General features: G+C 42.8%; 1 protein-coding gene across 2 annotated transcripts in view; it reads right to left on the bottom strand.

The window, feature by feature from the left end:
- Positions 1 to 17511, bottom strand: part of znf335 (zinc finger protein 335) — a 69840-nt gene extending 52329 nt beyond the window's left edge. Inside the window, exons 1-7 of one of the 2 annotated variants that reach the window (XM_063041511.1) lie at positions 17081 to 17511; positions 11534 to 11765; positions 10056 to 10317; positions 9332 to 9409; positions 8536 to 8787; positions 6839 to 6994; positions 4134 to 4286 (exon numbers count right to left, since the gene is read on the bottom strand). In XM_063041511.1, the coding sequence (XP_062897581.1) occupies positions 4134 to 4286; positions 6839 to 6994; positions 8536 to 8787; positions 9332 to 9409; positions 10056 to 10317; positions 11534 to 11743 (1111 nt within the window). In that variant the 5' untranslated portion in view covers positions 11744 to 11765; positions 17081 to 17511. Of the gene's footprint in view, positions 1 to 4133; positions 4287 to 6838; positions 6995 to 8535; positions 8788 to 9331; positions 9410 to 10055; positions 10318 to 11533; positions 11766 to 16998 lie in introns of both variants that reach the window. The other variant, XM_063041510.1, reaches the window with a different exon arrangement.
- Between the last annotated feature and the right edge of the window lie 397 nt (positions 17512 to 17908).

Raw genomic sequence — 17908 nt, 5'->3', positions numbered from 1 at the left:
ATACGTTATTTCTACTTTATATAGGCTGTGTATTTTTACGTGTTATTTGGTATGATTTGGCAGCTTCATAGCTTAAAGGTTACTGGAGAGCGCATGCGCGTTTCTGCCGAGAGCGCTTGTGTGAGATTTTCTGCCGACGGCGCTCACATGTGATTTTCGCTACGGAGAGCAGTGCAGTAATGATTGTGGAAAAGTATTTCTATTTTATATAGGCTGTGTATTTATCATATCATTCCTGCTTTTACTATGTGTTACTGTTATTTTAGGTTTTATGTATTGTTTGGCATGATTTGGTAGGTTATTTTTGGGTCTGCGAATGCTCACAAAATTTTCCCATATACATAAATGGTAATTGCTTCTTCGCTTTACGACATTTCGGCTTACAAACCGTTTCATAGGAACGCTCTACCTTCGGATGGCGGGGGAAACCTGTATTCAGTAGAGCCAGAATTGAGGACTGAGAGTCCAAGATGTTGATTTGAGAAGGTGTTTTAAAAAGGTAGGAAGAGATGACACAGGATGAAAGGGTTTACAAAAGAAATTCTAGGATAGAATGGATGGTTGTACAGACTCTGTCGCTAACAGTGCATCGGCAGCAATGAAAACATTGCACAGATGAGAGCCAGAAAGATTCTGATACTGTACCAGGGATGAGGACTTTGTAAATCAAGGTTTAGCAGGCCAACAGAGGTCAATAAGCTGACAAAAGGAGGAGAGAATAGGCAACTGGAACATTGCCAGTTTAGAATGCTGCAAAGTACTGCACAAGTTGAAGCTGTTTTTTAAAGAAACAAGAAATAGAGAAGGCCAACATGAATAGCATTAAACCAGTGTGAACTAAGGTTCCATGACAGCACTTACATCCACATCAGATTGTTGTTCCTTTCTGCACATTGAGGCACATTGGGTGGCAACCTTGCTATTCCTTTAGTATTTTTGTCTTTTTTGAGATCAAGTTGCTAGTTTGACGCTCAACCCAGCACAAATGGAAAGCACGCAAGGAGCTGGCCAGATTCGGACCCCGGGACCACTCACTTCAAAGTCCGGTGCGGATGCTACTACACTGCCATCTGACATCTACATCAGAGATCATGGGTAAAACGCACTCTGCACATAATTTATACAGATTCAGCTGTGCTGTACCAGAGCTCCAAATTTCAAAGTCTTGACATTGCTGCAAGAGGGATTGCACACAAGCAAAGAGTTCTAAGTACTATTCTTTCTGTTCAAAGATTTAACATGCTGATCTTTCCTTCATGGATTGATTTCATCCCAACACTAACGTACAAAAACAACAGGAATTCTGCAGATGCTGGACATTCAAGCAACACACATAAAAGTTGCTGGTGAACGCAGCAGGCCAGGCAGCATCTCTAGGAAAAGGTGCAGTCGACGTTTCAGGCCGAGACCCTTCGTCAGGAGCCAAAGCCAATTTTCATCTCTCAAACAAATCCAACAACATAGCAGTTTAAAATTGTTATTGGCTTCAATGTTATTTTCAGAGCTTTGCTGCTTCTAAATAGGCTGTCATGTTTTCCAGTATACCAAAATGGAAGACACATTAAAAAGATCTCACAGAAGTTAAAGAATCCTAAATAGGTATGCGTCGCTTAACATCCACAATGCTTTCTGTGAAATCAGACGTTATGTGATTTGGACGTTGTGCGAACACCATATTATATACTTATCAAACCTATATGGAGTACTGTAGTGTATCTGCATTGAGTAAATCCATGCCATTAGCAAATTCTCCAAATCCAATATAGGTCCCTCTCGCATTTTCGTGAGCCTTGTAGTTTTCAGTGAAGCCGATTCTTTAACAGCTTTGAGAGTTTTGTTCTTTGTTTTTCAGGGTCGTCGTGATTGTTGAGTGCGACATGCCTAAATCCCGAGCAATAGCATTTACTGGTTTTCCACCTTCATATGTTTAGTAACCTTCTGTTTCACTTCCAAGTCAAAACTTTCCTTTGCCTCTTGCTGCTGCTATCACTAGGAGTGGTTTTGCGGCGCTTGGAAGCCATGATGCACTTTACGGTAATATTTTCGAAAGAAAGTTAAACAGAGAGATAATGCTACTACACTCAAGAGACGCGCAATACACGAGATTGGTTACGTCCGCTACGTCTCGTTCTCCAATCGGGACTACGAACGTATATGCGATCAGACGTTGCCCGAATAGACGTTAAGCGGTGCACACCTATATTTGTGAGTGGTGCGACAAAAATACAAGTTATACCTGGTTCCCTTTGAGGTATTCAAAAGCTGTAAATGAGGGTTTCAGAAGAGAATAGTGAATAGGAATGGAGGCACGTTAGGAACGAAGACAAAAATGATCTTGGTGAATTACACATGATAATTAAAGTTCGATTCAGGGCCATACAAACAGATTTCAGACCTAAAGGAGGATTGTAAAATTGTGCTAATGAGTGGATTTGTGCGTTGGGCTTACATATCAGAGAGTAATCAGTATGGCTTTCAATTTATCAGTGTAGAATTGCCAAATTTCTGGTTTGACACGACTTGATGCCTTTGCCAGTTAGCATCCCATCTCCAAGTTTCTTCATCTAAATTAATCGACGATACTGTGAATTAATAGTACTTCCCATAGCTAATGTCTATCTTTTCCAAACTTGCTTTCTATTGACCCTCAACTTTGCTTTCTATCCATACCATAACTATGATTTAGATGTCTCTGGTGGATCACAAACCAGATCCTATTACTTAGCCTTTTTTCCCTTCTCTACCTTTTGCTTGGTTTTAACACGGTTGACTATTCCCTATATATTAATCTAAAGTGAAGCTGAGTAGAGACTCCTCACAATTTTATTGTTGCCTCTCCAGTTGCTGAAACTTGATCTAATTATCACATCAGACCCTACATTTGATTGTGACACTCACATATACATCACTACCATGTTGTTTGACCGTGGCCATCCTGCCAATAACACCCAGTCGTGGACAAATTGACTGTCTGCAGTCATAAAGTCATTTGATGCTGGAGCAAGTTTTCATTCCCCAGATCTTATTTTCTCATCTCTCTGCTTCATCTCAGCCCATCTGCAGTGCCTTCATCTGTATTTCTAAGCCCTCTTTAATTTCCCTTCTTCCATTTACCAGTAACCTTAATATATTCATGATCAATTCCAAAATTGCCTTAATTCTGTTCCTACAACTGTCCTTCAACTCCAATGCTCCTACAGGACTCTGACACAACCACAACTGCCCAAGATGTGCAATCTTTTCTAAACCTTTAATTTCAAACACCTTCAAAGACATTGCTCAATTCTTCTGGCATGACCAAGCTTCAAGTCTCCTGGGCCAATACCTCATTTGCCTCTTCTTTTGTTTGCTTACACTCTTGTGAAGCACTGTGAAACAATTTGATTTTTACATTCATTGCACTTCGTTGTGAAGGGTTGGACTGTTGCAGTCACAGAGACAGGGCTCGCAATGAAGCAAAGTGAAATCTTATGTTGAAGTACCTTCTATATTAATCAACTGAGAGCATGTAGCAAGAAATAGGAAGTGACTAAATTTGAAACATCAGATCACAAGACAAGCACGAGAGTAAAGGACTTTAGGCTGATATGAAAATCAAGATTAGAACCAGGTGATAAAAAGAGGTAAAGGCCTTATCTGAGGCAATGCCTAGTAAATGGAATACCACAGTAATGGTCTCGGAGACTCCAGGAACAGACCAGGACTGTTTGGTTGTAACAATACCGTTCCATGGCTAATCAAATCAAGAACAATCAAGAAGTACGGGAGTGGTTTAATTCCACTTAGGATACCAAGACAGTCTTGAGTTATCAGCAACGCCTCCAATACTTAAAGGTACAATGTTCCACGTAATGGTCATTGGCCTGGATAAGATTTGCTACTCTACCTTCAAATCTCAATCCATTCATGGTTATATTATTGATCATCTTAAACTATGCAACGTTACCTAACAATAGTTTTAACGAAACAAAGGGAAAACTGTTTTCTCTCAGAATAAGAATACAGTCGCAAAATTAGTGTTGTCAGTGATCTTAAAAATCAAGCACATTTCTGCTGCAAAACACCATGTATATTGAAGGAGGAGCCAGATTTTAATCCACAAGTCACATGAACTGCGCAGCAACATATTTTACCATCAATCGCAGATGTCGCTTCTGTGTGCAAAACCTTGCGAGGCCTCCCCGGCCGCCTGCGAGGCCGATCACTGGTTGAAGTGGTGACACTGCGGCTGTAGTTCAGCTGCCTTCCACGTGTCTCATCTTCCGCCGGGTTATAATCACTGTCGGCTAATGGGAGAGGGGTTAGTTTGTAGAATGAAAACTTACTCAGGAGGAAGCAATTTCTCTACTTGAAGGAGTAATTGTTAGTGAAACTGGCAGAATGACTGTTGCCTGACAAACATTAGCTTATGCAAATACGTATTAAATAAAAACAAATGATACTGGAAATACTGGGCAGGTCAGACTGCATTTTGGTAAGAGAAACAGAGTTAACACGTTAGGTTGAATCCGAGCACTTTCCAGCCTTCAGGACTTGAAAATAAATTCAACAAATTCAGCAAACTTTATTTTTCACTGTATCAGTCATCCAAATACGATACTGGCTGACAAACAAGACAATCTTATTTCACTATCCTGATGAAGGGTCTTGGCCCGAAACGTCAACAATTTGCTCTTTTCCATCGATGGTGCCTGGCCTGCTGAGTTTGTGTGTGTTACTATGATATCGGCTGTTTATTTTCCCTTCTTTCCCTCTCGGAAGGTGCCGTACACTTCCGAGCACGGCTTCCTGTTGTGCCATTTTGCAACTCTCACATTCTTTTGTCTATGTTCTCGTTCTTAAACTGCTTCCATTCACTGACTGACTAGATAAAACTTATCACAATTTACACTAAGTTACAACTTATTCCCAAGGTCATCCCAGTGTTACTTCGAGACATACACTATCCCCCAGTTCTTAGAGCTTAATGAGCTTTTGTCTCCTTCCCAGTTCTGAAACTGTCCTCACCCTAAACTGCTAATTGTTTATCTACCACAGACATGGTTTAACTTGCCATGTACGGTGCTTATAAAAAGTATTCACCCACCCACCCCCCTTGGGCATTGTTTTACATTAAATCACAGTGGATTTAATTTGGCTTGCTTTGACACTGATCAACAGAAAGAGTTTTTCATGTCAAAGTCAAAACAGATCTGTTCAAAGTGGTTTAACTTAATGACAAATATAAAACACAAATTAATTGATTGCATGGAAACTACACTATGAAGACAAAAGAACACTCCAAGCAACTCCACAAAAAGGTTATTGAAAAGCACAAGACAGGAGGAAGATACTAGAAAATTTCCAAGTCACTGAATATCCCTTGGAGTACAGTTAAAACAATCATCATGAAATGGAAAGAATATGGCACAGCTGTAAATCTGCCTAGAGCAGGCTGTCCTCAAAAAGTGAGTGCCTTTGCAAGAAGGGGACTAGTAAGGGAGGCCACCAAGAGACCTTCGACAGCTCTGGAGGAGTTACAAGTTTTAGTGCCTGAGATGGGAGTTGCAGCTTTATTGGAGAGTGACGAAGAGAAAGCCAGCTGTTGAAAAAACTCACATGAAATCTCGGCTTGAGCATGCCAGAAGGCATGTGCGAGACTGCGGTCAGCTGGACGAAGGTTCTATGATCTGATGAAACCAAAATTGAGCTTTTTGGCCATCAGACTAAATGCTGTCTGGCGTGAGTCAAACACCACACATCATCAAAACCAGACCATCCCTACCATGGAGCATGGTGGTGGCTGTATCATGCTGTGGGGATGCTTCCCTGCAACAGGCCCTGGAAGGCTTGTGAAGGTAGAGGGCAAAATGAATGAGCAAAACACAGGGAAATCCTGGAGGAAAACCCGGTGCAGTCTGCAAAAGAATTGCAACTTGGGAGAAGATTTATTTTCTAGCAAGACAATGACCCCAACCAAAAAGTCAAACCTACACAGGAATGGCTTAAAAACAACAAGGTTAATGCCCTGGAATGGTTGAGGTCAAGTCAGAGTCCAGACCTCAATCTAATTGAGAATTTGTGGCTGGACTTGAAAACGGCAGTTCATTCATGATCCCCATGCAATCTGACAGAGCTTGAACAGTTTTGTTAAGAAGAATGGGGAAAAATTGCAGTGTCCAGATGTGCATAGCTGATAAAGGCCTATCCACAAAGATTCAAGGCTGTAATTGCTGCCAAAGGTGCATCTACTAAATACTGACTTGAACGCTGAAAGTAATTATGCAATCAATTATTTTGTGTTTAAGTAATAAATTTAGACCAATTTGTAAAAATTTGTTTTCACTTTTGAGACATGTTTTCTGTTGATCGTTTCAAAAAAAGCCAACTTAAATCCACTGTGATTCAATGTTGTAAAACAATAAAACAGGAAAACTTCCAGGCTGGGGAGGAGGAGGGAGCGGTTTGAACACTTTTTATAGGCACTGTACTTCCCATCATCACCAGTTTTTTTTAGATTTGATTTTGATAAAGTTAAATTTCCACATCTATTCATTTTATGACATTACTCCCTATATATAAAAAAAACTGTGTAGCTAAGCTGACCTAAGCCAAGAGTAAAGCTTGTTTCCAAAACTGGCTGTGCATGAACTCTGATCTTACAGCCAAGGTTTGGGGAGAGAAAGCAAACAGGTGTTGAAAAGAAATCTGAAGTCTTTGATTTACTACTTCCAGAATGCCAGTTTCCATTTAACCATAACGGTGGTGAGCATTTGCTACTTTTCCTGTCCTCTTCTTTTGAGCCAGGTGGAATTAAAGAACGGGGCTGAGGGCTGCACAAGTCCCAATGGTGCATTACCTTCTCGGTCATCAATAGCACCAGCATCCACAATATCATCCTCCTCATCTTCTTGCTCTTGTTCCTTGTCCTCTTGGCCTTTCACTTCCTCTGATCTTGGTGAGGCACTCTGCTTTCTTGGCCGTCCTCGTCCTCTCTTTTTACACAGGAAGCCTCCTAAGGTTAAAAAAAAAACAGACAGTATGGAAGTCAAGATAAAATTTACAAAGTACCAACTATTGCTCTGCAAAATATAATTCTGTATAGCAACTTTCAAAAACTTTAAAATCTGTATTCAGTAGACCCAAGAGTGAGAAAATGTAACAATGGACTCTCTCCTTTTGAAAGTGTGTTAGAGAGAAAGATTATGAACATTAAAATAGAAAAAAAAACTACAAGAGATTATTTGTTGCTTATTGCAACAATATTCCAACAGCCAGCTTGCTACAGAAGTTGCAGATTAATTTCTAGTTAAGCTAAGAGCAACCTCACCAATATTCCTAAACATGCTGGAGTGGTGGGACCCACATCTACACTCACTTGTTCAACATGGGATCACAACAGCACCCTACTATGAAGTTGCTGATTGGTAAACAGCATGTGTATGTAATATAGAAAAGGGGCAGAAAAAGCTTTGAAACATCACAATACTATACAGAAGCAATTGCTCTCGGAGGTCAAAGAACAATTGTGCCTGTGTCAATTACCTTACTGTACGGTACTATACTGAAAGCTCTCCCTTGTCCAGCTGGGAGGGACTGCCTCACCTTGTTCTATGACTATCCTGATGCAAACAGAGAATTAACTGCACTAAATACTGCCTCCTCTTTCCATTCTTGGACAATTACCTGTAGAATAACTGAAGAATCTGTACAGATTGGCTGCCATCTATTGGCTACTGGCCGACTTTGGCAACTTCATCTGTAAGCAAAATGTCCGGTTCTGTGTGCAGCCAGTTTTACCATATACTCCTGTGACACCTTCAGCATTACTTTTGGCCACTTTGCTCATCAGACATCCAGAACTAAATTAGAACAAATTTTCAAGTACTGTATATAGAGGAACTACTTAAAACATTGACTGGATTGTGAACAATCTCCTTGACTGGCCACTGCCTGAAGGTGAACCAGGTTGTTCACAACTTTAACATTCTTTTAAAAGGTTCCCTGATCCTACAGCACAGTCCGCAAATGGCCACAGTGAAGTGTGAGGTGTGCCCTCTTCAAAAAGAGTAGAGAAAATCATGTCTACCCAGTACATGCCCTCTTCTGATTCCTACCATCAGGGAGGAGGTACAGGAGCCTGCAGACAAACACTCAATGTTTTAGGAACCATTTGTTCCCCTCCTCCGTCAGATTTCTGAGTAGTCCATGAACACTATCTCACTATTTTACTCTGTTTTTGCACTATGTTTTATATGCACTTCTTACTGTTGTATAGTATTTTTCATGTATTTCTCTAATGCTGCTGCAAAATAACAAATTTCATGACACATCAGTGATAATAAACCCAATTCTGATTGTGAAAATGCAGCCCAGTGAACTGGAATCAGATCGATGTCCCAGTACGGTCCGAATGTCTGGAATGACACTCAAAGGCATCTACATGAAGCAGCCTTCAGTAATGCAGGAGCACAGTGCCGAGCTTAAGTCCAGGCAGCAGCTGCATCCTGGCTGAACGTCTGAAACAGAATCTCTTTCACAGATTCTGACACCTACCAATGTTGAGATGTCGCTCCTTCATGTGATTGATAAGGTTATCCTTTGAAATGCTTTTGTACGGGCACATTTTGCACTTGAACTGCTGCACCACCACCACTTCCATCATGTCCTCCAAGTTGGACAGGTCGTGCTGTTCAAGATGGTCCGCACAAGTAGACGTTGGCCCCTCTGCCAACCCGTCCCCTGAAAGGTTGGAAAGCCTGCAGCTGGACATCTCGGAGGTAGACATTTGTGAATCAATGGGACCACCTGGAGGAATAAACACACAAACCAAAGTCCAGGGTTAATGGGCATCAATTACTGTGAACAGCAAACTACCTGGCTACACGTATTCCAATATGGAATGAGCTACCTGCAAAGAGGTGGACGTGAATTTAGTTTCAATATTTAAGAGAAATTTGGACAGGTACTTGAATGGTGGTGGGGGGGTGTAGAAGACTATGGTTCGGGAGCAGATCAATGGGACTAAGCAGATTAATAGTTCAGTATGGACTAGGTGGGCTGAAGGGCCTGTTTCTTTTCTGTAGTATTCTCTGACTCTAATAGTGCAGCCTACAGATCATCCCCATACACCACAAACAGTGAGCAGCAGGTTCAGTACTGCTGAGCTTACACACAACAGAAAACATTAAACACTGCACAACAAATCAAAATGCCATTTAACGGCTTCTAAGCCTGCAGCATACTATATGCAAGTATCAAGCATACAACATATTACATAAAATTCAAAGAAATTATGTTTCCAATTAAATGTACACCGCCGGCTTCATTTCAAGAGAAGTTATGTTCTCACCATCATCAGGGCCTGGCAGTACAAGGTACTGAGTGGCTTCAGCTCCTTCATCTCCCGCACTCGTTACAGCGATACAACCTAGCGATAGATATCATCACCATGATCAACAAAGGAATGTCTTTTCAGCTGAACACACCTTAGAAATCTGACTGAACAACCAGACGCTAAAATACATATCCCAGCGAGCAAGCTAAACTGAGGCTTGGGTGTAACCTTATGACTCAAGGGATTTCAAAATTGTTACTTCTTGCAGATTTATATGGAACATATTACAAGATAGATGATTTTTGTCATTAATTTAAATATCCCAATACTAACTAACAAGCTTTAAATATACCCTGGTCTCACTCAATTTAGTTAGGATTTATTTTAACTTATTCATTCAAACTGTGAGCACTTATTATTCACCCTAACTGCCCAAATGAGGAGGGAAGAGAGAGGTAACATACTTATGGGTCTGGAGTCATAAATGCTGGGCTTATCAAGGATGAGAGGATTCCTTCCCTGAAGGGCATTAATCGATGAGTAGGGGTTTTAAAAATCATGAAACATCATGATTGTCATTCTATTTTTTATTGAATTTAAACTCCTCAGTGGGATTGAAACTTGCATATCTGGATGAATGGCCCAGTATCACAATTGCCATGCTACAATGAGTCATTACATTTCCAAGGTAACTAACTACCAGTAAAATGGCCCTTAGCTGCCTTGGTAAGCCACTCACTTTGCATGGCCTCAGGTCCAATAATTTTATCAATAGCTGAGCCAAGATCGGAGGATGTAGAAGCAGTAGAATCAGATACGATCATGGTTCCATCAGGTGCAACACTGGAATGGACCAGAACTTGGCCAGACTCAGACACCATGATGGACTGTGTCACCGTGGAGACACTGGATACGATGGTGGACTGAGCAATAGATGAGGAATCTGGAAGGTGAGCAACGGTGATGACATCTGTGCTGGAACTTGTTTCAGGAACCACCTCCTGAAATATCACAGCAAAAGGAAAAGCGTTAAGATTCTCATCATGCATACGTTCATCATGTCTGAGATAATTCGAAGCTCTAAGCAGGATCATTCTTCATCATAAGCTGATCAGACTGCCTACCCTCAGTTTTCTACATGACAAGAAAGGCCTAGCACACATCACTGCCAACAAACCTTTTGCATTCCAAGAACATAAATTGTAAAAATACAATTTGAACTTTTAAACCGATATTTATAGCTTGCACTTAAAAATAGGTAAAATTCTGACACGTTTTAGTATGAGTTAACAGTACAATTTAAAGTTGACAGACATCTTTTCAACGGTCTGGTCTTTGCTGAAAAGTCTTCACCCACCATCCCCCCATTAAAAATTTTATCCACGATTCTCCCACACTTCCTGATCAGCATTTTGGGTCAAGCATGTCATGAAACTCCAAACAACCCATATCCTATTACAGAGCCTATTATTCTCAGCTACAAACAAAAAAACTAGTTTCTATCTCAATCCTGTTGCTAAAACTTATCCCTTTATCATTCTGAGAGTTAATGATGAGCGACGTGATTCTAATATACTGTGAGCCGGTTTCTCATCCTTTGCCAAGCTCTGAAATTTCTGCCCCATCCAAATATTATTCTGCCAGGAGCATCCTCTCTTTGACCAGAGGTTTTGGTCACTTTTTCCCTTCAAGGATGCTTCTTGCAAGTGCATTCTTTAAAGCGTAATCAATATTGCTTAAATACAAGCTGTTATACAAGTTAATCCAAGTGGGTTAATTCAATAAACACAGCAAGTACATAAAGTGGTAAATAGTTATAAATAAAATCAGTTATTATATCATTACGATTGTTTCAAATCTAGAACTTTCCTGAGCAAAATGAATTAAATGATGATCTAGTACATGCATGGCCCGCACCTGAAATACTCTTTCACTAGATGCTATTAAAATCAATACAAAATACTGGGAATTAGTATGAATCATAATGGAAAGATGGTTAATTGGATTCAACCCAAAGAAAGAAGCCTGGGAATAAATTAACAAGTTTAATAAATGACTGAATAAAGAGTTTAAACTATCCAAAAAAATTTCGGAGAAGTTAAATGATCTTTCCCACCCCAAACTGATTACATAGAACATGGTGGGCAAAAGGAACAAGTTCAGTCTGAGTGTTTTTGTTCATTGCTCCTGTTCACGTTTCCCGTCAGGATGCCATACCATGGATTCTTCTGAACTCTGGCCCACGCCCGAGTCAATGCCAGAACTGTTGTCTGCCTCAGACCCCATGCCGTGGGTAGTTACTGTGTCACTGCTGTCTGCAGACACAGCCTCAGACGTCTCCACCACCATGCCGCTCTCAGAGGGCTCTTCCTGGCCCAAGGGAGCAGCGTCACTGCTGCTCTGCACCGCGTTCTCCTCCAGCTCCATCGTGCTCCCCTTCTACTGGAGTCTGTAAGAAAGACAGCAGTGTGAAGGAGGAGGAACCGCCATTTTATAAAGAAACATCACTACTACTGTCTTTCACAGAAATTAAAAAAGACAACATCCAAAGCTTTTCTCTTAGTGCTCAACTACCAAGTTGGTGGCTGGACGGGGACAAATCAGCTACCTTCATTGTCACTGGGTTTGCATTTTTGCAGGTTGTTGACACAAAGTATTACGACAGTACAAGCTGCTTTAGGGTATAAACATTTTTCTCCATTCCTTCCTCATTCTTTTCCATGCCCATTTCCCCTGTACCAACTGTGTCCAACTTTAAAACCTTTTCCAGCACAACCAAATTCTTGCTCTAGTGAGGTGAGCACAACTACAACTACCACTTCAAGTGTGGTTTAACCAGTGACTGGTAAACCTGCAACATAACGTTTGAACTCTATGAATTCTATGCCACCACCTATGAAGGCCACAATGGTGTACGCTGCCCACCACAAGATGGGGAGGGCTGAAGGGAAGTGGAGAATAGATTATCCATCTTGGCTTATTGCTGAACACCCCACCTTCACAATGATCAAGGATCAACTTTATTCGCCATATACATTTTCATTATTAGGAATTTGCTGTGGTGCGTTGGCACGGCATGGAACAAAAAACATTCAACATTTACAAAGAATAATAATTATATTTAAAAATAGGCTTAGTGGTTTAGGTACAGATAGGGAATAAAATATGCATAAATACCAGCATGTATTTACAATGCAAACAGCATTACAAAAAGCAGTTTACTGTTTACAGTGAAGGGCAGTGACGGGGTAACAGATAGAGGGGGTGGGGTGGGGACTAATTAGAATGGTTGATCAGAATAACTGCCTGAAGGAGGAAACTTTTATGATGGTGCAACACCTTTGTTTTAGACAATAGACAATAGGTGCAGGAGTAGGCCATTCAGCCCTTCGAGAAAGCAACACCATTCACTGTGATCATGGCTGATCATCCGCAATCAGTATCCCGTCCCTGCCTTCTCCCCGTATCCTTTGACTCCGCTATCATTAAGAGCTCTAACTCTTTCTTGATATTAATAATATTTTTAATATTCCTGTAGCACATTCCAGAAGGGAGCTTTTTGAAAAGAGAGTCTGCAATGATTTTATCCGACGCTTCTTTGCCCCAGACACATACAAGTCCTGCAGTGATGGTAGACTACAGGCTGCTGTCCTGAAAGCTGGTTTGTGTTTTTTTTTAAATCACAATTGATACCCAAACGCCATTTTTGATTTGATGGGAGAATGGACGTGAAAGCACAGAGGAACATCTGGAGAAATTTCTGAAACACCCATCCGCTGCTGTCGTTACTGTGCGGTCGGGAATCTTTCAGAGGGTGGGCCTCAAAATCCCCAGCTTTGCCTGCTTTTGGCGACCGAGAAAGAGGTCAAATCGCTCGGACAGAGATGGCGCTCAGTACTCGGTGTCGGAGAGCTGTTCAGAGCTCGAAGCTTTCTGATGACTCAGAGTCGGATTGTGGTCAGCATGGCAGGGAGAGTTTTTCTTCCCTCTCCCGACTGCCTGAGATGTGGGACATTTGAGAAACTTTGAACTTTACTGTGCTCACGGAATTTCTTCATCAGGTTATGGTATTGTGCACTGTTGTAACTATATGTATAATCATGTGGTTTTGTCAGTTTTTTCAGTCTTGGTTTGTCCTGCGTTTTGTGATATCACACTGGAGGAAATAATGTATCATTTCTTAATGCATGCATTACTAAATGACAATAAAAGGGGACTACGTATCTTCATAATCTTAAAAAAGTTAAATTACAGGGCTAGGACAAGAGTGAATTCATTCGCACCAGAGATTTAAGATTAGCTTTATTTTTCATATGTACATCGAAACATCAAAACATAGTGAAATGCCTCGTTTTGCATCAAATCAGTGAGGATTGCGTTCGGCAGCCTACAAGCAATGTCGTAATAGCTTGTCCACAACTGACTAACCCGGACCAGTGCACCTTTGCAATGTGGGAGAAAATCAGAGCAGAGAGAAAAACCCAGCCGGTCACAGGGTGAAGGTACAAACTCCTCACAGACAGCACAGAAACTCAACGCTGGTGCTGTAGCAGCGTTATGACAACTGCTACGCCACTGTACCCCTGCCGTTTCAACTGTTAACAGTGAAGTCAGTGGGCATCAAGGGAAAAACAACGCACCAGAATAGGATGTGGCTCTGGGTTGTCAGTCATTCCAGTCTGCAGGAGTTCCTCCCCAAAGTGTCCCGGATCCAACCACCGTCAGCTGCTTCAACGATTTTCCTTCCGGAAGGTCAGAAATGCCTCTCGGAATTCCCAGCAAATGAAGCCACCCTTACCCACTTGTAGCAATGCCTAGACGGCGGTCAGGACTGAAAAGTGACAAGCAATATTCATGTCACTCAAGTACCACCTACAAGGAAAGTCCAACCATTTAATGACATCATCTACGAGCTTTCAATCAATACTCTGTCCTGGGGTGGTCACCAACTCTATCAGCAACATATCACAAAATTAACAGTAGGTCAAAGCTTGAATCCTGTACTGTTACCAAGACCGGGGCAGTAGGTGTGTGGGAACACCACTCCAGGCAATTAACCATCCCGACTTGGAAACACATCTGCAGTCCACCCCCATCTCTGGATTTTCCACCCCAGAGTATTCCAGCTCGAGACAGCTGGCTGCTCACCAACAGCTTTCCAAGGAAGGTTAGAGATGGGTAGTATGAGCTGACCCTTCAGTGAAGCCCCCGGCTTGAAATATGAATAAATATAAAACTAATTCTGCCCTCGACTGTCCTGTTCACAGTAAACATGGTTATCCGGCAGTCGTACTCATCTAGTCCTACTGGTCATCGGGAACAACAATTACAATCTTACCACAGAGCACAGCTACTGGATGACTCTGCACCTATTCTGGAAGTGAAGTGGGGTTTCTATTCACATCACCAATGCTGGTACAGTGCAAATGCAGATGGTATGGAGATTCCATATACTGGCTTAATTTATGCCAGCACTACTGTACAATGACCCGGCTGGTGGCGTAGTGGCATCAGCGCCGGACTTCTGGACGAAAAGTCCCGAGTTCAAATCCAGACAGCCGGCTCCTCTGCACGCTTTCCATCCGTGCTGGGTTACGAGCTGGTGATCTCTTTAGAAACTCACCCAGCACAAGGCAATGGCAAACCACTGCTGTAATTTGTCTCGTACGCAGTTCCCAACTACGTCAGAGGGGCGTGGAGGGAAATCATCTGTTAAGCAGAGAAACTCTGGATGTGACATACTTTTCCTTTCCACTGTACAACACAATCTTGACTGCACACCTTCAGAGATAGCAAAGCTACTGCTGAGGATTGCCACATTGAATTGAAACTATAGGGAAATTGACCTGTGCTGTGCTGATACACAACTGTACAACCAACACAATTTTACTGTAAAAGACCACTACATTAGGCAAAATATTCAAAAATGCCACAGAAAAACTCTACACATTGCCTTTGGCAGATTTTCCAGGTAATTGGATATTTTTACATGAACATCTTTCCACTGAACTTAACAAGTTTAATAGTGAGGAGACATGAGCCAAAACCAATCTATCAGAAAGTGACTGAACTGTTGCTCTAACTTGTGCAATAGCAAGGCCAGATTGCTACACATCTACTTTGAGAACATTTCCAGCCATTTTCAATCCACATGATACTTAATTTGTTGTTCTATAAAGCTGTAGCCAGGAACTCTGCTTTAATTTTGCCAAATGGCAAAGTTAAGCCTTCAGTTCATTTGTTGAGTTCACACAATTTAAATAAACAATTATTCAACTTTAGTTGCTTAATTCAAGATGGTGAAAAATGTTGATCATTTTATTTGCAAAAAAACAAAAATGAATAGACGGTGAAATGAAAACATAACCACTTTGCAACTAGATTTCTGCAATGTGAATAGACCACTCTACTCAGTGCCACATGCTTGAACGTCTTTAGTGTTTAATCTAGTAAGTGATTTGGCTTTTCCTGCCCAGTTTGACCATCACAAAGCAGTCAACCCCACACTGCTGATCACCATCAACTGTCCCACCATTACAACCTGCCATTCAGCACTCTATTGGCCTCATTAATCAGCGCTGCTATATCTGGTACTGGCAATGTGGGTGTGCGGAATGGCACCAACCCACATACCCACACCACAATCAATGTTGTATACCTTTCTTCTTCAGCCATCCAGGTCCTCCCACTTCCCCCACACCAAGTCAGTCCAAACGACCAACAGGACAGAATCACTCCCCATTGTCCACAGCGGCCCAACATCCACTATTTACTCCCCCCATAACCCAGCTGCTCATTTCAGCAAGGGAGCCCCACCAACATCATACTGTCTTCTGCAGATAAAGCTGCAAGCTCCCTTGCTTCTTCCCCCTGATATCAGTCCCTCTCCCTTACATCTCTTCCTCCTGTGTCCACTTGCCCTCATTTCCTTCCTACCCCTATTCTCCCCATCTTCATTCCCCTGCCCACTCTCCCCCCACCACCCTGTCACCCTCTTGCTCTCTCCCAGCCCCTCACTCATCTGCCCCAGACACCCTGTCCCTTCTGCCTGAGTGTCCCAGGCCAGAAGGTTGATTGCTTATTTCCCTGCATAGGTCTGCCTGACCAGATGAGTTCTTCCAGCATTTTGTGTGTTTGTGGCTCAAGATTTCCAGCATCAACAGAAACTCTTGTAGGCTTCTTCAAAATGCCGTAATGTATGGATTGCACATCCCTAGTAACCTCCAGCCTGCCTGCTATTCTACATAACAGTCAGGTGCCCCTCACTCCCTCCACCAAATACACTTTAGACATTTTTAGTAAGCAATCATTGAGCTCAAAAACAGGCCTCTCAGCTAATGTACACTGATTTGCTGTTCCCTTCCCCCGTGTCCACCTGATCCCTGTCCTTTTCAACACCCCTCTACACATTTCCACCTCCCATGTGCACCCCTCATTTATCACCTTCCCCCCTTGTTGGGCAGCCAGCCACCCCCTCCCCCTCCCAAGCCCTGGCCCCCGTGATGCTGCCCTCCGCACTGCCTGAGCCGCCCGGCTGTAATTCCGCGCAGGCACTGAGCCGAGCTCCTATGGAGGGGGGGACGTGAGCCTGGGCCCTCAGGCCCCGCTCCGTCAGGCCGCCTCGGCCTCGCCTCCCGCGCTCCCACCGCCACCCGCCGTCCGAGCGGCCGCCTCACCCTCACCTTGGCCCCGTCGCCGAGGAGAACGTGAAATTAACTGAGTACAGGAGCGGCGCCACAACGCCCGAGCTGCCCACAAACCTACACAAATAACACGGCAATCTTGAAAGACGCCATCTCGCCTCCCATGCCGCCTCACTCCCTGGGCCTTCTTTTGTATCCATCAGCGTAAGGACCGGTGCCGTCGCCAACGGGACGCAGCCGGGGGGCTCGGGCTGCCCACCTACATCCTCCGTCCTGGGGCCGCTGAGACCCGGGGAGGTGTCGGCTCAACTTTCCACAGGCTTTGCCACAAAGTGAAAGGGGATGATGGAACTATGTTTTCTCTGGACTGGCGGATGCGGATATTGGATCGGTGCGGTAACGCGGTGCAGCAGCGCTCATGTCGAGGCGTCCGTGCGTCTGACGTCAGGAGAGTTGTTGCCGGGGGGAGGGGCTGGGCGAAGTTAGAGACAAGTTCAGAATCCGGTGGCATTAAGTTTGGCTGTTGTAAAGCATATTAATTAAAAATCAGTGGTACCAGTGTTCGTTGATGTAGAAAAAGCTTTTGATATGTTATGAAAAGGGAGTAGGTGGTAGAATGTTCAATTGGATTCAATAGTTTTTATGTGTCAGGAAGGTACAAGTTAGGGTGGGAACAACATTTTGTAGGGAGTGTAAGATGGAGTATGGAACTCCACAGGGGTGTGTATACCCCACTCCTTTTTAATATTAATGATAATTCCTTAAATGTTTGCTCAGGCTGCAGCTCAACATTTAATACCACCATCCCCTCAAAACTAATCAATAAGCTCCTAGACCTTGGCTTCAATGCCTCCTTAACTGGATCATTGATTTCCACAACTGCAGACTCCAGTCAGTTTGTATTGGAAACAACATCTCCTCCACTATCTCCATCGGTACAGGAGCACCA

Source organism: Mobula hypostoma, chromosome 2 (assembly GCF_963921235.1).
Source record: "Mobula hypostoma chromosome 2, sMobHyp1.1, whole genome shotgun sequence".
NCBI classification, from domain to species: Eukaryota; Metazoa; Chordata; class Chondrichthyes; order Myliobatiformes; family Myliobatidae; genus Mobula; species Mobula hypostoma.
The sequence above is the reverse complement of the archived record's forward strand: the minus strand, read 5'-3'. Positions and strand labels throughout refer to the sequence as shown.